Source organism: Ochotona curzoniae, unplaced genomic scaffold (genome assembly GCF_017591425.1).
Source record: "Ochotona curzoniae isolate NIBS_2020 unplaced genomic scaffold, NIBS_Ocur_1.0 contig_4501, whole genome shotgun sequence".
NCBI classification, from domain to species: domain Eukaryota; kingdom Metazoa; phylum Chordata; class Mammalia; order Lagomorpha; family Ochotonidae; genus Ochotona; species Ochotona curzoniae.
Genome location: NW_024466307.1, coordinates 17,274,378 through 17,299,690, shown reverse-complemented (window position 1 = coordinate 17,299,690; position 25,313 = coordinate 17,274,378). Strand labels below are relative to the sequence as shown.

The window sequence follows — 25,313 nt, the reverse complement described above, 5'->3', positions numbered from 1 at the left end:
AACAGAACAAAGCATAAAGTGCAGTTAATTATTTTATACTTTATCCATGGCCCTTTTCGATATTACTGACATGGTCACAAACTAACAGGTTAGGTTACCTACAATTCACAACTTAAACACCTATACAAATCCAAAGTTAGCCAGGGAAACAAAGAATGACACAGCACTAGAAACAGTGTAATTTCTAAAAGAGTAGGTTCAAAAGAAGTGGATATATTTGATTATCAAATTGAGATTTGAGTGTCATACAGAGTTAAGAAATTGTGTGAAAATTATTGTACATACATACTTCAGTGGACTTCTTTATTTTAATCCACCTGAAAGGCACATATTTTCATTTAACCATAACTGCGATATGTGAATGCATTTTAAAGAACACTGAACCAATACTTTAAAATGGCTAATTTTATAGCATATGAATTTCACTTCAAAAAATATATAGATGAATACATATTCATATGAGATATCAAGTCACCTAAAAATAAATCTGAAGTTCATGTAATGATCATGGCTCAATCTCTCTTAAGGCAACTATTATAACTATGAGCAGCAATCTTGTCAATGCCACTTGAAGTGATGAAGAGAAAAATGGAAAACAGAGGCATCAAGCTGCATGTACCACCAAATAAATGGCTATTATAAATTTCTCAGTGGCTGGAAGTGAAAATTTTGAAGTACTCTTCATCTGTTTGTTGTTCATTCAAGACAATGTAAGAAACATAGAAAACAGTTTGGCACTACTTATATTTCAATACCTGAATCAGCATTAGAATAAATAATATGAAAAATATTATAAAGTTTTTTTCACTAATTTCTGTATAACATTCTGAGAAATTAATCTCTAGAATCATAAATTCAGCTATCATTGGGGTAACTGGCCTCATGGTTAAGATGTTGGTTGTAAAACTCTGGTCATAACTCAGACAGCATAGGTTCAATTCCTGCTTTTTTAAAAATATTTTTTCTCTGGTTTCAAGCTTGTCTGATGTGGACTCTGGGATGCAGCATGACGGCACAAATAATTGGCTTCCTGCCACCAATCCAAGAGAACTGAAGAGTTCCCCACTCCTGGCTGCAGCCTCAGCCACTGGGCGGATCTAGGAAATGGAACCCAGTACTCTCCCAATCTGTCTCTCACACACTCTGCCTCTCTTTGCCTCTCAAGTTTCAAAACCTATAAATCCTCTCAAGGCACCATCATTTCAGCCGTGTCAAGGGCCATTTTCAAATAATCAAGTTTCCCTAGGGAAAAAAAAAAGGAAGTTTGATGATCGCACTGTTTTTATTCTTAATTTTAATTCCTTCATTTTAAAAATTGAACATATTTGCTCTATTTATGCATTTAAATTTGAATAAAACATTTTTACCTTAAAATAAGTTTTAGATATAGGTTTCCTTAGAGTTAACATGGTAGTGAAATCTGTAGTACTAGATTTAAGAAATGTTGCAAAAAAAAAAAAAAAGTTTGAATGTAAGAAGCACTTATAACCATTCATCATCATTATGTTATAGTTATAGCACAGCAAGCTACATGAAAAAATACACATGAACTGAACTGGAAACGTACATCAACAAATTGTATGATAAAGTGTCTCCTTTGTCCATCAGAATATACAGAAAGGACATATTCACCAGGTTTCCCATGACTCTCTCGCACCAAGAAGTCCCCTTGTTGTTTCAAAAGCTCTTGGGCTTCTATTCTAGGAATTGCACCATGGTACCAGTCTTGTTCAGCCAGGGGCTTCTCACTTAAGGAGATCACATCAGAGAACTTGAACAAATATTAGAAAAGAAAAAAAAAAAGCTTAGAAAAAAAGCAGTGATTTAATAACCTAGTAAAATTCATAACAACTTAAATACCTATACCACCCCCATTAAAAGTTACATCATAAGTCCCAAATTTTCATAATTTCAAAGGAAATATCTTCTGCAGCACTTATGCTAAATCTGTCCTTTATGCTTTTCTCTTTCCATCTATCATACTTTGGTACATACAATGCTGGTATTTAGAGTTAGTATTTACGATCCTATTCACCATTGCATAAATAAACCTATGTATTAAACAAGAAATATTATGAATAAAAATGGCTATTATCAGGGACGTATGTCACCGAATCACTTTTTTTCTTCTTATTATTAAAAGTTGGGGGCCTTATTAGAGATCACTCACACAGGCTGTGGACAGTGTCACCAGGTGTTATTTGTTAGAAATCACCTTTCCCTCTTCATCCTCCATCACCTGATCCCCTTATAGCCTTGAACTCCACCACCTAGCTGCCTAGCTTCTCACACGAGTGAGATCAAGTAGCAGATAAAGCCTCGGGAGAAGCAACACTAAAAGCCAGCAACATGGCATGAAAAACACACGGCAAACTTTAGAGAAAATTCAATCCAAAAAAAAAAAAAAAAACAGCAGGAAAAGCAAATTTTCTCTTAACTAGGAGGCCAGATGCTCATGTCGAAAAGCAAAGATAATTAAGAGTTAACACTATTTTCTTGCAATGGTTCTAACTGATGGTAATTATTATCATTCATTTTGGTCACAAATGATCTGGTCTTGTTCTGGCCTCTGCTGCTTTAACCATGATAGGAACCAAGCTTTCCCTGCTAGTCTAAGAGAGAGCTAATGGGAAGTACAATAAGGTTCTCAAAATGCAATGTGTACAATAGTTCAGTTATTACAAGATCACTGAAACAAATAAGTACGCATTCAATTTCAGGAAATGCAAACATTCATCACCAACTTGGCATTGCCTCTGTAGAACATGGCATCAATCAGACACAATCTGCATATTTCAGTCATTTCAGCAAACATAAAATATCTATTCACTGACAATGAAAATTATATAAAATAAATCTCATTAGACCGTTCCTCAACATAACAATTTCACTTGCAACTCAGACAATATTACTGAATTTTCCTAAACATGACTAGCTTCACAAAGGGAATTCAGTGTGTAACAGTGATAGAATGCTCAAACTTTATTTCCTCCCTTATTCTCATTATGTTCTAATGATTTAGGGGAAGATAAATTAAGACCTTAACAATACAGAAGATAATTACAATTTATGTGTATAATATTTAACCTGAGCTTGTTAGGGGAAGTAAAAGGTTGCTCTCCTTTAGACTCAAAAGAAAGCACTAAAAATATAAGTAGTTAACATAATGCCTAAACATAACTATACTCCTCATGGAAACAGTGGAAGGCCAGCATTTTAATACTCAGCTATAATTAATGCACGATTTAAACAACTAAAACGTAATGTTTAAAAGGCAAACGTCTTATTTTCAATATCATTCTACCTAAAAGGAAGCATATCTTTATTTTCAAATGCTTTCATTTTCTCAGTTCCAGTACAAAGTAATTTTACAATTAAGATAACACCTATCTCGACATAGTACAGAAAAGTACAAATTTTGAGCAGAGTCAAATTTTAACCAAGATGATTTACTCTGGTTTTACAGAATAAAGCATCAATTCTGCTTATCAATTCTGCTTTATCAATTCCTCTCAATTAGAGAGGCCCTATATACCACAGACATAAATGAAAAAGCTAGAATTCTTAAGTGGCTTCTGTTTGCTCAGTTACTCATGATAGAAATTCTGCAGTGCAGAGAGAGCCCTGGAAAAAGGACAGTACAGTTGACAAAAGTGGAACAAACCTCATTCAATGCAATAATGTTTGAAAATGTTCCAACTGAAATGAACCCTCATGATTGCCACTTGGCTTTCAAAAGGTGCAATTAATCCTGTCTAACAGCTCTGGGCTCAGTTTCTGAAGCAGTTTTCTTTGAGGAATAGTGCTAAGTGCGAAATCATGAACTGCTGAAGATGTTGGATGTGGACCTGCTCTCAGTACTCAGAGATCCTAAGGACAAGCTGCTTGACTGCTCCAATTCACGGAGAAAAGGAGCTTCGAGCTGACGCAGACTAAAGCATTTCCCCAAGAGCAGATCTAATGGTCAAGACAAACGTCAGCACTCCTGTGTCCCATGTCAGACTAACTGAATTCCATACTTGGCTCTGGCTCCTGACTCCAGCTTCCTGCTAGAGCAGACCCTGCGAGGTAATAGCAATGGTTTAAGCAACTGTGTTTCTGCCATAGACAGGCACCTGCAGGGTTCCCAGCTCGCAGCTTCCACCAAGTTCAGCCCCAGCCAGTGTAGATATTTGGGCAGTAAACCAGCAGATCAAAACTTTCTTTCCTGATCTGCCTTTCAAATAAGCAAGCACTTAAAAAAAAAAGTGCTACCCTTATCATAACAATAAACATTAAACATTTGATATTACATAGTACCACACGCAGTTTAAGCAAAAATTGGCCAGAATGAAGTGTTCCATTACAGTAACTTAAAGGAAGCCAATGAGGCCAGCATTGTGGCACAGAGAGTAAAGCCACTGCTGCAATGCTGGCCACTCATGCAGCCACTAGTTCATGTCCTGGGTGCACCACTTCTCATCAACTTCCTGTTAGTGGCTTCGGAAAGGAGTGGAAGACGGTCTCTACTCAAAATGTTCTTAAAAACAAGAACACCTAAATAAACTGATACACTCTGAAATACAAAAAATACTCCCTATTATAAAAATACTATATTTTGCTAGGAATTTGTTTATACTATTCTTTGAATAGGGGCCCAAAGTCCAAGAAATGTTCTCCGTAATTATGTTTGACAGGACACCTCTGAACAGCAGTCCTCTCTCTTTCAGCTTCTCTTCCCACAGCTTCTGCTCCCACTGGCAGTTGTAGGTGTGGCATTTTCATCCCACATCAACACAGAAAGAGGGAGCTCCATACAGCAAGAAACTTTGGAAGAGCACAGTTATAAGACCGCTTAGAAATGTATCATGATGATCACCGTTATACTGTCAGCTACTGTTTTAATACATTAATACATTACTATGCCTAACTTATAAAGCCAAGGTGCATGTAGGGTCCAACAACACCCACAGTTTCAGGCATCCACTAAGGTGGGACACATACAGACAGTGGACTGGCTGGTATGCAAGCTTTTTTCTATCCTTGTTATAGTTTGCTATATACACACTTAAACATTTATATGCATGCAAAAGTTTCACTCTTCTGAATCTTAAATACAGACTTACACACGTGAGAAAGAACAAGACAATGAACGCATTCAGTAGCACACAGAGTGAATCCTACTTACTGCTGAAGAGCCCAGTGCGGATTTTGGAGACCTAATTATTCCAGCAATCGAATGACGAATAGATTCAAATTTGGATAGCCTCTCCTTTCTCTCCTGCGGGGATTAAGAAACAAGTCTTCAGCCAAAGTCAGTAATCCAATGCATACACCTGTTTGTATTTAGTAATTTTTCCACAGCTTATACATCATATCTTCCCACTAAATAAAGCATAAACTTAGTGACAAAAACAGATAACCAAATGTGTATGAGATCCACAGCATTTTTATTGACCCTTCAATAAATGTCCTGATTTGGAGGGGAAAAAAGTTCAGATTCATGAAAACAATGCATTAAAACAACATGCACCAAAACAGAGAGGCACTATAAGGAACAAGAATACATGGAGTATTTCGGATGGCATTATTATTGTGATGGATTTCTAATAAGAAAAAAAATAAATAACTGTTATGGGGGAGAATGATATAGAATACATGTTTAAAAAAGTGAGTTACATTTAAGTACCTAGGAAGTTGTCCAGAGATGTATAATAATGTCGATGGGATGATGATGATGTGATTAAAGAGTAGCATTGGGTGAGAAAGAAATGAATTAAGAATGAAGCAGTAGTGGGATTCCCACCAGGGAAATTCAATCCAGACTGACATGTGCTGTGTACTGTATATCCCTAAATAACATACCACAACTGAAAGAAACTTTTCCTTCAAGTTTCAGATCTTTAGATAATTTTACAAACACAATGGAGCAGGTGATAGGATAGAAAGGAAGGCCAAGAAAAGAAGCAGGAAGACTGAACGAGAACAAGAGAAATGCATGTGTGAACGGAAGCATCAGTCAACTTTCCAATAAAGACTAGATTTCAATAATCAACAGTAGATCAGAAAGGGATCTTCTTATCATGTACAGTATTCACGTCTTCCATCAATACTGATGCTGAATTTTTCCTGTGGAAAACAAAATAAGGCAAACAGCATCTTTTGTTTCCTATGTCTTCTGTACCTAACTTTGTGCCTCTGTCTCAATAACTGGAGCCATTTTGGGCTACATTCCACCTAATAAATGTGGCAGTTCTGACAGTCCGCTACATTTACACGTCAGTCTCCTGCGTTGTTTTCATCCTAAGTGTTGCAGTGCCAATGGTATTTGGTTTTGCCAATAAATCATCTGTCTCTCCTTCTCTGTCACTCCATAGTTCCCTCTCTCTCCCCCTGTAACTTCAATTTTAAAAATCAATTAACTAAATTCTTAATTTAAAAATAACATGTTCACTCTCAATTTGGGTGTTTTTGTAAGCCTTATTTTCCTAAGTGTTTTTGGAAGTCTATATAACACAAAATCACCGAAGACTACAGCAATGATATGAATAAAGCGACGTTAGAGTATGTGACACTTAGAGATGCTTTGTAACTAGATTTATGAAGATATAAATTGCAATTATGTGATGCACACATATTGGACAGCACTTCCCATGCTCCAGCCAATTTACCCTTTGTGAATTACTGCCCTGAGGATATCTCCCCCTACTCAGAGTTCACAGAGGTTGCAGTCTTGCTGTTGCTACTGCTAGCAGAAAGATGGTAAGAAAATATTAACCTACCTACTTGGCAATGAAAGCATTATATGTAGCAGGCCCCTCGACCATGAATTTAGATTTTTTCTTTGAAGTCAACAGTCTTTAAATACTGGAGGAAGCATCATCACTGTATGAAAATACTGCGAGAACAGAACTGACTGGGAAACTCTACAGGAGAGTTTGTAAAAATAAGACAATTGAGGGAGAGTTTAAGTATTAGAATGTATTTCAATAGGGTTACATTGTACATCAAACTACAAAAGGAAGAACTCTTTCCCTCAAACTCCATTGGCAATATCAAAAGAGAAAATAGAAGGTACTTACATGGTGACTATACTTTCCTGAATAACACATGATAATATTTGCCCAACCAAGCTCCTGTTTAATGTTAAAACCCAGCTCCAAATTAGTCTATCTAATAACACACCAGCCTGCACTGAACTGACAGGCTCATTTTTCTATCAAAGTATTAAATGGCTACTTTAAAAATAAAAAATTAATAGTATCTCTTCAATGACCAAAGGTATAGTGCTGACATTTGCCTCAAGATCAGCCACGGATGGCAATGACTCTTATTTTATTGCCCTAAGTCAAGTCATGACAAGAAAAAGAGCTTTGTCTAACAGGGGAAGGAAAGGCCTGGCTACTGGAACTGATGGGGCCCATGAAATCACTTGATGTGTTGCAGCCAAAAGCCTTGGTACTCTACACTAACATGGGAGACTTAGAAGAAGCTCCTGGTTCCTGGCTTCATATCAGCTTAGCTCTGGCTAGTGTAGCCATTGCAGAGTGAACCAGCAGATGGAGAATCTTTCTCTTTCTTTCTCTCTCTCTATATAAAGATAGATATGGATATATAGATATCTATATATAGATATATAGATATAGATGGATATATTTCATATATATTTATGATCTGTCTTTCCAATAAAAAGAAATAAAATCCTTAAAAAATAATGGTTCATTAAAACGATAACCAAATATTATTTCTCACAGGCTTCTATAAATAAACCCCACTAATAACACTCTTGGAAGGATCAAAGTAATTACTTGGCCTTGTAGGAATAGTCAGGTGGTTATTCAAATCTGAAGGCAATACGGATCAAGAAAGAGATAATATTCATGCTAAACTGTAGGCTGAGTGCCAAGTTATCTTGGGGACTTCTTATGCAGAGCAGTCATGAAATTCAGAGATATTCTGTGAGAAATAACTGCAGGGAAATTAAAAGATTGTCCTCTGGGGGAAAAAATCTGCACTACTGATGATTCCATAATGTAAAGGAAATGCAGGAACTATCCATATGTCCTTTATAAAAGGGACAAATATAAAAGGGCCAAATAAGTGAAGGAGTAACAACCTTTGATTGTTGATTTGCTGATGGAGAGATAATACAGTTTCTATACCCATCAGGATATAGAATTAAAATGTTAAAAACAGTTTTTGAATGATTTATTTTAGCAGTTGGGTTCCAACTGAAGGAAAACCATTTTGGAAGTGTTCACAGGCCACTAACCTAATTTGCCATGCTGTCTTTTTTCCTGTGATGCTTGCACATTAAGCATACTTATTAAAGGCAAGAAAGATTCTTGCCAAGTGAAGTATTTTCTTATTCTGAAATAGTGAAACCAGAAACCAAATGTATATAAAAAAAAAAAGAACAGTAGAATGGTTACTGAGATCTCGTTGTAAAAGAAGAATGCTAAGAGAAGCAATGGCCTAACAGAATAGTGTGATAAGAGACAGACTATAAAATGTCATCAATCATTTGTTTTGCTTTCTTGACTCTGAGTCTTAAATAAGGTGGTGTCTCTAGGGAAACAAGAGACAAGCAAGAGGCTAGAACCAGCTTCCTGCCTATTCCAGTTTTAAACACAATTCATGGCCTGTGGCTTCTTTTCCAAATATATGCTCAAAATGGTTAAAGGTAGTCTTTTTTTAAAAAAGAGTTTATATACAGAATAGTTTTAAATCCACAATAAAGTTGAGAGAAAGAAGCTGAGATGTTTTATATGTCTTCTGGACCTACACATGTACAACAGCCTCCATTATCAACAGCTGGCCACCACGGCTTTGCACTTGTTCTTGCGGCAGCAACACGGACAGAGCATGGTCACCCCAACTCTACAGCAGACATTCGGGCTCTCCCTTGGTACTGTACATTCCATGGGTTTGGATAAATGCAGGGTGCCACACATCCACCACCACTTCAGCATCACACAGCGTAGCTTCCCTGACCCCGCAAAAGTCTTCACTCTGTCTATTCATGTCTACCCCTCCCTAGACTATCTTTCTGTAAATAATCCAGAGAAACCAACAACTTCCTGGGGGAGCACATCACTAACTCACAAGTCACACATCAGAGACTCTGCTTAGTCAACAACTGTGCAGCTGGTTTGTTCTCTGAAAGGTAAAATATTATGAGTTAGATTATCAAGAATCTTAACATTCTGCTTTTACAATCATTAGGAACAGAACAGTCAAGCAGTCAAAACAGTGTAATATCTACTGCATTACATCAGGACAGGTACCATTAAGTAGTAAACAAGGTCCCTGTGCAGCCTCAGCTACGCTTTCACCAGCTCCCTAGCTCACAACCTGATGAAAACACAACACTCTCATCAGGTGCAAATAACTGCCTATCCCTACATCCACCACATACACCAGAGTCTTTCATATGGTTTCCATATCTCTCCAAATCTTTCCTGCTTCCCTTTTCCCCTTCTTCTGCTCTGCTTTAATGCATGCTTATAAGTATTAGTTATTATTTTACGCACACTGAGCTATTTGCTTTCTAAAAAACTGTTGCGAGCACCACTGCTATGCACATGTGTCTGCATGTTTGAATATCTCTTTTCAGCTCTTTCAGGTTTGTAGCTGGAAATGGAACTGTAAATCCATGACCACCTTTTTGAGGAACTACTGAAATGTCTTCTGCCATGGCTGGACCATTTTACAGCCCCATCAGCAACAAAGGAGGGCACCAATGTGGCCACGTCCCCAGCAGGACTTGTTCCCTGCTTTTTTCATGATAGCCATCCTGGTAGGTTTGAAGTGTTTCTTGCATTCATTTTTTTTAAAGGCCATCTTCATTGGATATCACATTCAAGGTTGATTTTTTTTCTTTTATACTTTGTCTTCTGGCCTCTGCTATTTCTGATGAGAAATTAGCTACAGTTCCTACCACTGTCCCATATATATGACATGTGTCTTTTTCCTTGGTTGTCTTGTAATCAATTATACCATGAGAATTATAATTTCTTAAAAATTATGCCATCGATGATTTACTAAATGTCATGGACTGTTGACAATGCAGAGATGCACTTCACTATGAGACTTTCTGCTATTGTTTCTACTTTATCTTTCTGTCCTCTCCTTCTTAGATTGTACTTCGCCTACCTCAGTGCCCTTCGTACTCTTCAATCTCAAATGTTGCTATCTTTTTTTTTTCACTTTTTAAAAATTCTGGCTTCAGTCTGGATACTATTTATGACCTTGTCTTCATATATCTTCTCTGAGTCTATCCTATCTGCTAGGAAGTCCACAGAATGAATTTCTCATCTCTGCTATTATATTTCTCACTTTCAGCATTTTCATTACACTAACCACATTACATTACATAATTGCACTAACCACAACCTCACAACTAACAGCAGCCCCTTCTTTTCATAAATACAGTTCATGCTTCCCAACAGATTCCTTGGTATTTTGTAATAACCATGTTAAAGACACTGATGCTTCCAGTATCTAGGCCATCTCTAGGTCTAATTTCTTGGCTATGCGATGTATTTCCTACTTTTCTCCATATCACATAATCTCTAAATATATGCCTCATATTTTATGTAAAGAAACAGTAGCTTTTTAATTCAAGAATATTCATTCATCCTCAGGGACCCTCCACACCACACCACACCCTGATACACCCACAATACTATCCTTGAGTTTTACTATCTATTTTCTAATGCAAAGCATCACTAGAGTTTAAATGACCTGATGAATGAGAAGGGGTTGTATTTTTATTAAAAGAACAGTCAAAGGTCACATGTGTTATGTCTTAGGTAGATTTTCGTTGTTTACACAGCCTATGCATCTTATAAAACATAACTCAGAAAGGAACCATGACTAGTCTTCCACACACCCAGTCCTTTCTGGGGCTTGTTTTCCTGTTTCAAGATATACATGATAAATATTCTGTCATTTGCAAGCATTCACTTTCTACAGTATTAATGGCTGCAATGTACCTTATTTGAAACTCAGGAAAAATTATGGAGAAAAGAATTTGTTCATAAGATGGGGAGAAACTTACAGAAATACTTGCAGTGTCTTGCTAGTAATCAGTCACAATTTCTCAGAATAGCCAAGAAAAAGAGGAAGATATTTAGAGCCTTGAGGACCCAACACCAGCTGCTATGCTCAAAGGTACAGAGCAAGCTCAGCAAATATTTTCATATATCTAAGAGAAGTGGAATAAAACTCTACAGGTCCATGGAATTTAATTTTAACATTTATTTTCAAAGACTTGAGCACCGAAAAATTGTTGCCAAAAACTGAAACACTGTTAGCCATATTCAATAAAAACTTCTCAGAAGAGAAAATACAAATTACAGAGAGCATTTTGAAAGCCTTGTTTCACAGTCTTCACTAATCATCAGGTAAATATAAATTAAAACCGCAGAGAGGTATCAGCATGCACCTGCTGGAAGAGTTAGGAAAAAGACAAGTGCTGCTGCCAGCAACACGGGGAAAATAGAATGCTAGCACACTTCTGGAGAAAAAGTAAATTAGTACAGCCATTACAGAAAATTATATGGAGGTCCTTTGAAACTAGAAAAATGGAACTAACATATGTTCCTGCAATTCCACTGATGAGTATTTGCGAGATAGATTTAAAATAAGTATACTAAAGATGATCTGCCCTCCCACTTTTACTGTAGCACCATTCTAAACAAATAGTGGGATTCATCCTAAATATCCATCACAGGTGAATGGGTAAGCAACATATGCTATACAGGAAATGGAATCCCATTCAATTTACAAAATGAAGAAATTCAGTCATTTGTTATGGCCCGGGGTGGAACTGGAGAGCATTTATGCTGAGGGAAATAAGCCAAATATGGAGAGACAGATGCTGCATGTCCTCACCTGTATGTGCAGTCTAAGAGCTGAGCTCGTGGAAGCAATAGAATTAGTGGGCGCAAGAGTTCACTGCTTGGGAGCAATGAGGAGGTTAAGACAATGAATCCACACCCTTGGCAGCATAGGGAAATAAGTATGCTACACATTTAAAAAAATAAATTGCAGAGGGGCTGGCACCGTGGCATAGCGGGCAAAACTTCCACTGTAGCACCAGCATCCCAGTAGGGGTGCAGTTCAAGTCTCAGCTGCTCCGCTTCTAGTCCAGCTCCCTGCCACAGCAGCTGGGAAAGTAACAAGAGATCATTCAAGCCTTGGCCTCTGTACCCACAGGGGAGACCCAGAAGAAGCTCCTGGCTCCTGGTTTCAGATGGGTACAGCTCGAGACACTGTGGCCATTTGGGGAGTGAAGCAGTAGACAGAAGACCCATCTCAATATATCTCCCTCTCTCAATCTGCCTTTCAAATAAAGTATTTATTTGAAATAAAATATCCTATGTTCGAAATCAGAATTTAAATTTATTTTATATTATATAAGAATATTTGTTTAACTAAAACCAGAATCTGCTCAGTATAGCTGACACTATTACTATTAATGTAGGTAACACTACTAAGAAAATAAATTTACAAAGCTCTCATCACAAAAACTATTAAACATTGGAAGTGATGGTTATATAAATGACTTTAGTCATTCCAATTGTATGAAAATCTTGAGACCTATTTTTATCTATAAATAAACACTGCTGTAATTTGTCAATATTTAATTTGAAAATAAATTAATAGATATGCAAAGGGAATTAAGAATTAGATTTCCAACTGATATGATTTCCCTGGGAGAATACAGAGAAATGAGGATAGGGAAAAGGGCCGGAAGACAAAGAATATCCTAATTAAAAGAATTAATTCAATCAAATAGAACTATTTAATATGCGTTTAAACACTGCATCATGAGGTTAATACAGTATTTTGTGAAAATGTATAAACTGTTAAAACATGCCAAAAATACAAATACGTTTTCACAAGCAATTCTTGAGCATGTAATTCCCTAAATATTTTGCTACCATTTCTTCTGTCAATGGGCAATCCAGTCTCTGTCAGAGCTACTCAGCTTTGTGAGTGAAGTTATAAACAACACACAAACAGATGAGCGGGTTATATTCCAATAAAGCCTTATTTATTGACATCAGAACCTGAGATTAACACTTTCATATGTTACAATGGACTCCTCTTTTTAGTTTTTCTGTCATTTAAAATGTAAATTAAATTCTTCAGTGTAGGCCACATAAAAACAGGCAACAGAGGCAGGGGTCTGGCCCAAGTGAAGTCTTGTCATAAGCAGTGACGGCACTAGGGACCCTGGCTCTGCTTCCAATTCAACTTCCTACCGAGGCACACTCTGGGAGCTGCCGGCTCGAGCACTTGGGTCCCTGTCAACGATGGAGGAGACTAACATTGAGTTTCCTGGCTTTGGCCTGCCACCCTTTCTGCATTGCCCATACTTGACAACTGCAGGCATTTGGGAAGCACACCAGAGGACAGGAGATTTCATTCTTTCTTTGTCTATCTCTTTCTCTCTCTTCCTCCCACCAAACCCTCCCTGTTTTTTCAGTATGTAAAAATTAAAACATATTTAAGAAAAAAATAGACAGCGGGGCCAGGTTTGCACTGTGGGCCTCAGTTAGTTTTCTACTATAGAAATACATCATTTACATGTTATACATCATATAACAATGTCTATATAAAAACTGATTAAGAGAACAGATTCAGCAACCAGACAGAGAGGATTCAAATCCTGGGTCTACCACATCCAATATGAATGACTTGGGAGAAGCTGCCCAACTTCTCTGTGTACCAATTTTCTTTATAAAGTGGGAATAGTAATACCATTGATTATTAAAGAGAACAACTGTACTGCATAACAAGGCTTCCACATGGACCACACGCAGCACATAAAGATCTGGCAAAGTTCCTGGCATCCACTAACTGTTAAGCCCTCTATAAATATTAGTAATTGTTACTGCTGCTGCACCTGCTATAATCAGAGCACAGGAAAAAAATCCAATACATAAAAGCATGCATTATAATATTGTGACACTCTGCTTTCACGATCTCATAGGTAAAGCTAGAGAAAGAAATATTTTTAGAAATTTATTCTGTCAGAATATTTTAGGACTGGAAGATGTCACAAAATTTTGTTTTCACAGAAGGTCAGATATTGCTTATGGTCCAACTCAAGTCAAAGCCAGGGCTGGAACCCAGGCTTTGCATCAAGTGTCCACATTCATGTTACCAGCCTAGAAAGTCTTCCCATCATTGTTTCACTGGAACGATTATACAAAACATTCTTTCTGACTGGCTTTAGAAAGAAGATTCAGGGAGTACTAGATCAAAATCTGGCAAAAACTACCAACAGCAGGCAAGATAACCCAAAGATAACAGCAAAAATTAGTTATCAGAGCTGAATCTAAGTGTCAGCTTTGGCAAGTCAGTATTTCCTGGGCTCAGGGAACAGAACTCAAAATAATGTTTGAATGAAATGGTAGAAGCCCCCACCCCTCACAAAGCTAAGGATCTTACCTATAGGTTGTTTCCATTTTTGAGAACTTCTTTGATAATCTGAGAGAATTTAGCCGCAAACTGGAAGGGGGGGTTGGATTGTGCACATACAAAGGAACACACAGGACCTAAGAACGTGGCCTTTGTTGGAAGCAGAGTGTCTTTGCAGGTGTCCTTGACTACACAGGAGGGTGTGAAGCCCAATGATAAGCAGACTGACAGGAGAGAAGGTATTGGAAGGGAAGAGTAAGAACATGGGACAATGTGTCTGCCAAGTCAAGGAAGACAAAGAACAGCCAGCAGGTAACACAAGCTGAGAGAGACAGACTGATTCTGTTACCCCTCGATTTTGGATTTTTGGCTTCTGGAACAACTACAGGAGAAATCTGTGATTTTTTTTTTAAAGCTGCACATAAATTATCAAGTATGTGGTAATTTATCTTGGCCCTAGAAACGTAATGTGCCACTTGGCATAATATCCCTCAACACTCATCTTGTAAAGTAACCATCAGCTACTCTAGAGATACAAATAATAACTCTATTGATCAGGAAAAAGGGTCATACCTCACATTACGCTCATAAATATTATGCAGAAAAAATAAATTGCATTTAAGTACATTTTAATACATTTAAATATATTTCAAGCTTTCATTTTCCATCTGGTTCATAGAATCTAATCTCAGACAACACCTTGCCCCCAAATCAACTGTCAAACCATATCTGCCAACCCAAAGATTTTTTTCGTCTCAGCAGTAACCCGGATAATTCCAGGAAATTTTACAGTACTATATATAGCTAAGCTGACTCGGGTCACTGTATTTCCTCCCTGTTATTATACTCACCTGCAATGCAGTAGCTGCAAAACTGGCCAACATTTACATTTGCTTGGCTAACATCTATCCTCACAGTGACTGGAAACTGTGGTTAGAAGTTCCTTCTCAGTTGTGGAGTTTGTTATTTCTGACCGTGACATGTCAGCAAAGAAGGATTTTCAAACACAACCAACTCCCAATGCAAAAATATGTTATTCAACACGTATCTATACAGACATGGCAGTACTAAAAAGATTAATACTGAAAATCAACATTAAGAATTACTAGGACATAATCCTGGCTCTATCACATTTTTTCACAGAGCAATCAATCAAACAATGAATTTTTTGAATATAAACTGCACAGTGGAAGGGCTCGTCTTTGTTAAAATTATCTGCTTCAATTATTTTTACTTTATTTTAGAAGATACAATGGTCAGGTCAGAGGAGGTGCAATTGCTCCAATACACACATCAGATGACAACACTAATCCCCTTTTGCCAACCTTTCTATTATACATTGCCTACATCATACCCAGAAACTCAACCAAATGCTAGGCATCACTTCTTTATTCGAAAGACAAAAATATTAGAAGAGTCATATGCTTGATCTTATATTTGAATTATTACATTGTATAGAAATGATGACTCATTTACAATGCATAATGCCAACACAAACAAAACAGATGAGCAATTTAACCAAAAATAATTACTTTCATACACACACCCACACACACAGAGTCATTTTCAACCTGCAACATTTGCTACAGCAGAAACTAAGTAATTTAAAAACATGGCAGCAGCTGCCCCAAAGCCAAAGCTGTCAGATGTAAGTGTATTTCTCAGAAGTACATCCTAAAAGAACTTCTAAAAAGATACCATTCATTTTCTAATTCCCCCCGCCTCTCTCTCTGCCTTAAAAATAAGTAAATCTTTAAAAATTTGTAGGAATGGAGAAATACTGGAACTGCTATGAATGAATAAAGAGAAGCCAGCAACATTCCTTATCCTACTTTTTTTCCCCAGTCCCTCTGGGATAGTAAAGCGTATATTTTCAAATCAGTGTTCACCACATATTCCTCTCACACATCGATACATATGATAGGATGTCAAAATTTCTCAGCCCTCATAAACTTAGTGCCGCACAAGTACGCAAGCCCTTAGTGCCTAGAAGTACGCAAGCCCTACAACACACAAACAAAAGGAAAACAGCTCATGGAAAATAATAACAAATATATTTTTAAATGAAAAGATCAATATTATGCTCAGTCACACTTTTCTGTTTTCACCAAAACTTTACTTTCTCAGTCCACAGTGCTTTCAACCACCCACAGCAGAAGTATATCTAAAACTAATCTGCCCAAATAGAGTTTGATGTTATTCATGAAAGAAATGTGTAAAGTAAGTGTAGTCTTGAATTGGTGCCACTTTCACATGAATAACAAGAACAGCATCAGAGGCTTTTCCCTTTGTTATTTTAACAAAAAAAAAAAAAAGTCTCTTGTCCTAAACCTAATTACCAGTTGCCTGCCCTCAGTCAATTCACGCAGGGTCACTGAACACAGAAAACAAGATTTGGGATGAATCTTCCACATGAATACTAAAGTCAAGTCAACCCCAACGGCCAGCCTAAAACAGAGGGACAGTGAGCCAGAGAGCACATTCTGGTGAATAAAGAAAGAACAAGAAAAGTTCGAAAATTTTTGTTGGTGAGAATGAGTAAATGAAATACAAACTGCATAAGCCTTGGAAATATACAGTCTTTCACAGAGGGTGGAGAAAAAGGCAGCACACAGGACTATCCATTGAGGCATTTGGAATAGAAGATTATCTCTTACAAATCAAGTTGTTACCAGAATGAAATTTCACGTGTTACAGCAGAAAATTCTGGGAAGATGGAAACCTTTGGAGAATAGGAGATGGGAGTAGAAGTCCAGGAAAGAATGGTCCTACTATTTTCAATATGACATGCTACTGGCAGAAAAGGGCAGACGGCTAGCACAAGCACATGGGGGGTCAGCTATCAATCCGCAGAAAAGAACTAAGCTGCAACCACTTGGCATTTTCCAAAGAATCCAAGTTTGCAGCAGTAGTGATAACTGCCACCTAGAAATTTATCCTTATGACACGGTGTGTACTTTTTAGTGATAAGGTCTTGCTAGAGACAATGTAAAATAATCTCAGAATGTCAAAAACAAAGAATTCAGAATGCTTTCATGAAAAGAGTAGGATGGCTAGCGAATCCATGATACTATACCACCCTGCTAAACTGATCAATTGAGGGGTGGGACCACCATCACAACATACATCTGAAAATGTCTCTCTCTGGTCGCATGCAGTGAAATTTGACCGAGCCAACGGATGTTGATAAACACCGTGCAGTTACAGGAGCTGTCACCTGGCACAGCACTTGAGGCACTGCCTGGGATGATTGTGTCATATATCAGAGTTCCTGGATTTAAAAGTCCAGTTGCTCCCAATGCAGATTAGTTGTTAAGGTACAATCTGGTAGGCAGAAGATGACATTTCAAAAGGTTGGGTGCCTGCCACCTTTATGGGAGGTTTGGTTCTGGACATTTTATAGAGCTCTAGTACACAGCCCTTCATCTAATGTCTTCTGAAGGATGGGGCCGATAGCCTTCAACATAAAAAAAAACTCTCATCTTGTTTTTTTTTTTTTCCTAAATGCTAACTTACTTGAAATATTTCAATAATAAAACTCTATCATTTGCCAACGATGAATTGATACAAAGTAAAAAAAATGCAAATAGGATTAAGAAAAATACCAAAAAATATAGGTAACAATATGAAATTTAAAAGACCAGAAGTGTAAGCAGCAAAATATTAAAGGATCATTTCATGGTATTATCACAAAATGAAAATAAAAATGAAATAAGACTTTTCTTATAAAAGTAAGGAAATGTTCTTTGCAAGTCACCACCTTTGTGAGTCACTGTCTCGGGCTTCAAGATGTTGTTGTGCATGATAAGCAGGAACGATTACTCCAGTGAACTCCCTATCATCTAACATCTTAATGAATTTATACATTAAGATAAATGAAAACCTCACACAAATAATGATCCTTATACTTATGAATAATTACTACTTAATAACAACAGGACTCTCATATTCAGAAAACCAAAATCCAAATACTAATTGCGGTATGAATAAAACAGCAATTGTATATCTATTGCAACTCTCTTTAAACATCAGGAAAATAGGTGCACAGCTCTATTATCACTGAATATTCTTTTTTGGCATTTACTAATCTCATATGAAGGGACAAAATAAATAATTTGTTTTTCCTAACACAATGCAGCTAAAAGAAAACAGTCTTACATACACTGAAGCACTTGAAACATGCAAGACTTATGCTAAAATGGCAAAATAACATGTAAATATATTTTTTCACTAACAGCTAAAATATATTCTACTGTTACTAATAAAAAATATGTTATACATTAAAGATTAAGAAATTAGCTTACTCCAGATTATTAAACCATAAGAAATTATGTTAAACTATGACACTGCACATTAAGATGAATAGTTTTATCAGTTATTATCAGACTACTTAATACCTTTGTTCAAGAAAAATATTATTCCTTTCCTTTGGTGACAGGAACAAAAAGTAAAAGCTAAACTAAGCTCACCTGCCAGGAAAGAAACTAAAATTTAGAAAACAAATATCTTAATACTATCACAGATTTTCAAGTGACCAACAGCTCTTCTCCATATCCAATAAAACATCATGCTCTTGAACCCTTACATGGATCGCAATGTTATGAAAGCAAATTTTCTGTCTTAAATCTGAGAAAATGAATAAGGAGTGAAAAATAAGCCACTTTGACTTTCTTAGCGGCTGAGGCTTATCATATGATAGTATTGTTCAAGGAAACTTTGTCTCCTACCAGATTCAGAAGAAAAAGTATTCTTCCCATTTGGAGCAGAAGCATAAAAAAGATGAACTGCTTAATTCTAAGACAGCGTCTGGGCCCTGGCTCCAGTGGCCTCAGCCATCCTCCCTCTTACCTGATCTCTGTGGTATTCGGATGTGGAGGCCTCAGGGCTGAGGACTAAAGCACACGTTCTACAGGAAAGGTAGTCAGAACTGGGTTCCATGAGACCCTCACACTTGGAACATCTCATTTTCTTCGCCATCTCAGATTGCAGCTACAGCTACTGATAGTGGGCCCACAGAAGACTTTCCTGCCTGAGCCAAAAGCAAGACAGAAAAGGCTCAGAGTAGGATCTCCTGTTTCAAGCTGTCTCCCCCTATTGGCATGGAAGTGCACCAGTAATTTCTGGATTAAAGAAACAGATCATACATATCTTATTGACTGACTGTGCAAAAAAGATGTAGTGAGTGGTCCAACATCTCAGGACTGAACCTCTTATGTAATATACCACATGCAGAAGTCTTCCCCTTTTAGACCATAGAATCTCTGACAATAAACCAAACCTGCAGACAGCTGTTACAAAGCTACTTTAAGATTTAATGCTTTTTAAATTGTTTGTATTTTGAGGTTATAACTTTCCAACACATTGTAGTTCCTCTGAATCAAACAGAAGGAGTATTAATACAAATAAGTCCTAAACTTGCAAGACTATAAAAATTTTCAGTATGCTGGCATCAAGAATTTACTCAGTATGGCTGACATCATGATGTAGCAGGTAAAGCCGCTTCTTGTATCACTGGCATTCCGTATCTGAGCGGAAGTTCAAGTCCCTTCTTCCACACTTCCCAACCAGCTTCCACCTAATGTGCCTTGGCAGACAGCAGATGTCCCCAACATGGAAGACCCAGATGAAGTTCCGGGTTCTGGCCTTGTCCAGACCTGCTATTGTAGCAATTTATATGAAAGATTCTCTCTCTCTCTCATTCTGCTTTTCAAATAAATAAATACAACTTTAAAAAGAATATATTGCACGTAACAATACACAAACAATTGGGAGGCCAGAAAAACCATATGGTTTTTTGGGACATTCAAAGGTACAAATGTTCAGTCCGAAAGCAATGTTCCTATTTTGACAATCCATTCCATAACAGTGTGTCAACTGATATGTAAAGTCATGTTTTACTCACTCTTTAAAAAGGGTCTCATGCAACTACTAAATGCAATAGTAGTATAATACATATATTATATGATATATCCTATAATAAATATTATGTATTATCATATATCATATCATATCATATATATTATGACATAATCAGGCACTGTGCAGAGCACTGTTTCAAATGGAATAAAGACAAAAATTTAAAAAGAACAAGAGACAAAGTCTTAATATCTTTTCTCAATGCTGACGTAAATATTTCTTCCTTAGAAGCCTTTGGAGCCCCTTAAAGTTAGAAGCACTCTTTAATGAAATTCTAAGCCTGCCTCTTTATATAACTTTCTCTATAGTTCTTTTTGAGCACTCGGTATTTTACTTTGCTGTACATAACATTTGTTCATCTTTATGGATACATTTATGTTAGCAGCAATGGGCGTATTTTAAAAATTTATTTAGTTAGTTAAAAAACAGAGTGCTGGGGGTAGGGAAGAAACAAGGGGGAAAATGAAGGAGGAGGGATCCAAAATGCTAGCTTCCTCTAACAGATTATTCCACAAATGGCTATGACAGCAAGCTCTGGGCCAGGTTGAAGCCTGGAGTCAAGACCTCCATCGTGGTCTACTACTTGGGTGTCAGCAGCCATCTTCTGCAGCCTTCCCAGCAGCATTAATAGGGAACTACACTGGAAGCAGAGTAGTCAGGACTCCAGCACTTTAATGTGAGATGCCAGCCTTGCATGGCATCTTAACCTGCTATGTTTTAACACTGGCCTCTGAAAATACGGTTCAGCAGTCATCAGATTGATAAGCTTAATCTGTCAAAAAAAAAAAATTCTCAACTCTGCCTTCATATCATCTTCTGCTTAGTGAATGACATAGTCATCAATCAACTACTCAAGCCAAACACTTAGGGATAACCTTTGTGCTCACTTTTTTCTTCAAACTACACCCATTCTACCAGCAAGTTCAATGGGTATACCACCTTAAATCCCAAATCTGACCTCTTCTCAGCATTTCCATTGTGAACATACCAGCAACTGTGCTCTGAACAGCCAGTCCATGTGATCGCTCCGTTACCCCTTCTATAACCCCAGTGATCACAATGCATAAATAAGATGTTACAGTTCTGCTAACGGTTGTCTTAGTCTTTCCTATGTAACTGCAATAAAACGCAAGTAGTTTACAATAGAGTAAGAGATTTTTCTTACCTGCCTACCTCCTATCTCTCCTACTAAACACAAGCAATTCCCATCTGATTGCCCTTTTCTGCATTCCAAGCTTTTCCCCATTTCCTGGACTATTTCTTGCTTCTAATACTGTTGCATCAGTACTTCGCACGCTCAGCTGCCTTCTTTCCATCTCTTCAGTCCAAAGGACACGCCTTAGAGATGTCACTGCAGCTACTCTCATGATAATGGGCCCCTTTACAACCCTCTATCTCCTCTCATTATTTACCCTATTGCCCCTACTCTACTTCTCTTACATAGCACTTGTTTCTAGAATCTATAGCATAACCAATATCACTTTGCTGCTGCTCCTGCTATTTAGTACACTAAATATGAGTATGTACATTGTTACATGTTCAAAATCAACTGATAATAGCATTTGCTTATGTATTTATGTATGTTTTATGATTTATTTTCTTCTCCTATAATCCCTGCTTGCTCACCAAACTAGCTTTTAGAAGAAAGCTTCTAGCTTTTATTATGCTTACTACTTGTTTTCTCTGCTGGAACATGACTTGCATCATAAATATTTTTTTAATATTGGACAAGCTCTTAGAATTCATAATAACAGAGTCATAAAATATTTATGTAAAATAACTACCTAGGGGAAAGGAAATGTTTCAATACAAGGGATCATACCTGACTGATTATGTTCAGAGTCCTTTTATATGAAGGTAATAGAGTATGGAAAACAATAGACTTAGGTTTTTAAAAAGACTGATAATGTCTTTACCAAAGATTATTAAATGTTAAGTCATCACCAGAATGGAAAATAGGCTTTCAGTATGGCCCTAGAACAGTTTTAAAGCAAAAACCAGAGAATAATAATAAATAGGTATTGACTGGAAAAATACAAAAATCAAGGTGATAGTAATGACCACATCTAGAGCCAATTACATGGCTCAACAGGCTAACCCTCCCCTTCAAGTGTCAATGTCTCATACGGATGCTGGTTTATATCCCAGCTACTCTACTCTCCATCCAGCTCCCTGTTTATGGTCTAGGAAAGCAGCAGAAGACAGCTCAGGTTCCTGAGATCCTGTACCCATGTGGGAGATAAGAGGCTCCTGACTTCTGGCTCCAGAGTGGCTCAGCTCCAGCCACTGTGGCCAATAATGGACTAAACCAGTGGTTGGAGGATGGTCTCTGTCTTGCTAACAAAAATCTGCCTTTCTAACAAAAATAAATAAATCTTCAAAAAAAGTTTGGGCATGGTACAATGACTCAAGGGCTAAATCCTCACACTGCAAGCACTAGGATCCCATAAAGGCATCAGTTCATGTCCCAGTTGCTCCACTTCCCATCCAGCCCTCTGCTTGTGGCCTGGGAAAGCAGTCGAGGACGGCCCAAGGCATTGGGACCCTGTGTGGGAGACACAGAAGAAGCTCTTGGCTTTTGGCTTCAGAATGGTTCAGCCTCAGCCACTGCAGCCACTTGGGGAGTGAACCATTGGATGGAAGATCTTGGTCTCTCCTGCTCTACATAAATCTGATCAGTTTTTTCCAATAACAATAATATAAATATTTTTAATGTAAAATATAAAATTTCTTAAAATCACATCTGTTATGGTTTAAATTATGTTCCCCCAAAAGAAATTGTGAAGTTGTAATATCCAGAATCTATGAATGTCACACTATTTGGAAATAGGGTTGATAGATGCAAGCATTAACCTATAGCTGTTGAGGCAAGTTCCAAAACAATGAAGAGAAATCCACGTAAAAGAACAGACTGAGTTTCTCAATCCTGACTTCCGCCCAGATGTTATAGCCATGTGGAGTGAAGTAGCAAATGGGAGATTCATTCTCTCTCTCCCCCTTCCATCTGCAGGTTCCCCATCGCTCTGCCTTTTGAGTAATCCAAACTTTTATAAAATAACCAAATCCAAAGCCAATTGTTACATATTAAGTTCACTGTAAAAGTATTTTGTTCATATGAATTAACTGTCAAACTTTATGTGACACCAGATACATGGAAAAACTAACATTAGAGTAACTAAAGCATTAACTCAACACATTCAAGAACTATACTGCCTAGTGATAACTCTGGTAGGTATGATTAAAAAAAAAAACAGAAAACCTTCAGATGGGAATTTCAAAATTTTACGTACTTATTTTTCTAATTTGTTAAAAACAGCTCAATATAAGTAATCTAACATGATCTGGCACTGAGCTCCACCTGGTGGCAATTTGCTACCTTTAGCTATTACACTGCTAAAAAGAACTAAAATATTTTAAAGAGGAATGCAACATTTGGCATAAATATAATCAGAAATCACATCGAGGAGACGTCACGAAAACGTTTCTTTCTATATATCTGGCATTTAATGAACTTAGCTATATGTCAGGCACTGTGTTAAACATTTTGGCAAATATTATTCATTTAATGTTCCAAACAATTCAAGGAGGTTTCTATGACTGGCCACTATTTACATGACTTCCCTGATAAGCATATATGAGATTGCTGTTCTTGTCTCAAAGGTAACAAATAAAACTATGTCTTAACACACAGCACATGTGGGAAGTAGTAACTGAGGGTTCATTCCTTTTTTTCAGTATTTTTTCTTAACTGGCACAGAACAACCTAATGTATGAAACACTACATTGTCAAATGCTAATATCAGGGTGATATACTTTGTTGTTGATGTTGTTAGTGTTGTTGTTGATGTGGTTGTTATAAATTGATGTCAATCTGAAACAGTAATATTATTTCAACCCCAAACAGCCTGTATCTCATGCAATAAGATATTGTGAAGTAATCAAGGAATCAATAATCGATATGAGTAGACTGCTTCTGATCTACATCAAAGAATTGTAAAATTGTAAGGCTCTAAACAAGATGGAAGAATCCACCATGGGGGGGGGGAGCGGGTTTTGGGGAGGGGAGGGGGGAATCCCAGTGCCTGTAAAACTGTGTCTCATGATGCAATGTAATAAAAATAAATAAATAAATAAAATTAAAAACAAAAAAACAAAAAAAAAAAAACAAAACAAAATTATGGCCAATAATAAAAAAAAAAAATGCTAATGAATCAAATTAAGTATATATTAAGTAATCAGTCTTTGGGAAACTTAAAATCTTAAGTTGTAATAAACATCAAAATAAATCTGTCTGAAAAAAAAAGTTCTTAAAAAAATGGAACATCCAATAGCTAAATTTTCAGCACTCGTATTAAATATACAGGTGTTCACAATTTTTACAAATCAGCTAATAAATTTTCTGGTACGTCCTTTCGCTCTTTCAGATCCCTTCTCAAACACAGAATATTTCCAGTTGTGAATTTCCTATACAAATACAACTATTCATTACACACTCAAACTTTAACAGAAGAGAAGCGTTTCTGAGAATTGTTGCAAAAAGTATCCACTCTTCCATTATTCTAAATCTAGAGTCCATTCTTAGACAAAATCAATTTTCATACAGCTGCAAGCTTAGACACAAACAGAACTGATGTAGGTGTCATGACCTTCACTTGACTGAGCAATTCTAGATTCTGCAAGAGATGACCTACTGAACCTCTGTCCTGGATTAGTTAAAGGGATCTCATTGAGGGCGGAGTCCTCACAAAAGTACATATAAAGGCCGCCAATAAGAAATTCTAGTAGAGATAAATGAAATGAGTTTGCTCCTACTCCCCAGGCCTCCCCGCAATATGCCATGGTTTTATTATTTAAGAGTACCAGGAGCTGGTGTGGCATAGCGGGTAAAGCCGCTAGCCTCAATGCCAGCATCTCATATGGGTACCAGTTTTGAGTTCCATTTGCTCCATTTCTGATTCAGTTCCCAGCTAATGGCCTGGGAA

The 25,313-nt window shown here is 37.1% G+C and overlaps 1 protein-coding gene across 2 annotated transcripts in view; it reads right to left on the bottom strand.

Annotated features, from left to right (window-relative positions):
• Positions 1-25,313, bottom strand: part of FER (FER tyrosine kinase) — a 214,098-nt gene that overhangs the window by 108,084 nt on the left and 80,701 nt on the right. The window contains exons 1-3 of one of the 2 annotated variants that reach the window (XM_040986134.1): positions 19,264-19,723; positions 5,168-5,260; positions 1,568-1,771 (exon numbers count right to left, since the gene is read on the bottom strand). In XM_040986134.1, coding sequence (XP_040842068.1) covers positions 1,568-1,771; positions 5,168-5,260; positions 19,264-19,392 — 426 coding nt within the window. In that variant the 5' untranslated portion in view covers positions 19,393-19,723. Of the gene's footprint in view, positions 1-1,567; positions 1,772-5,167; positions 5,261-19,263; positions 19,724-25,313 lie in introns of those variants that run through there. The other variant, XM_040986133.1, reaches the window with a different exon arrangement.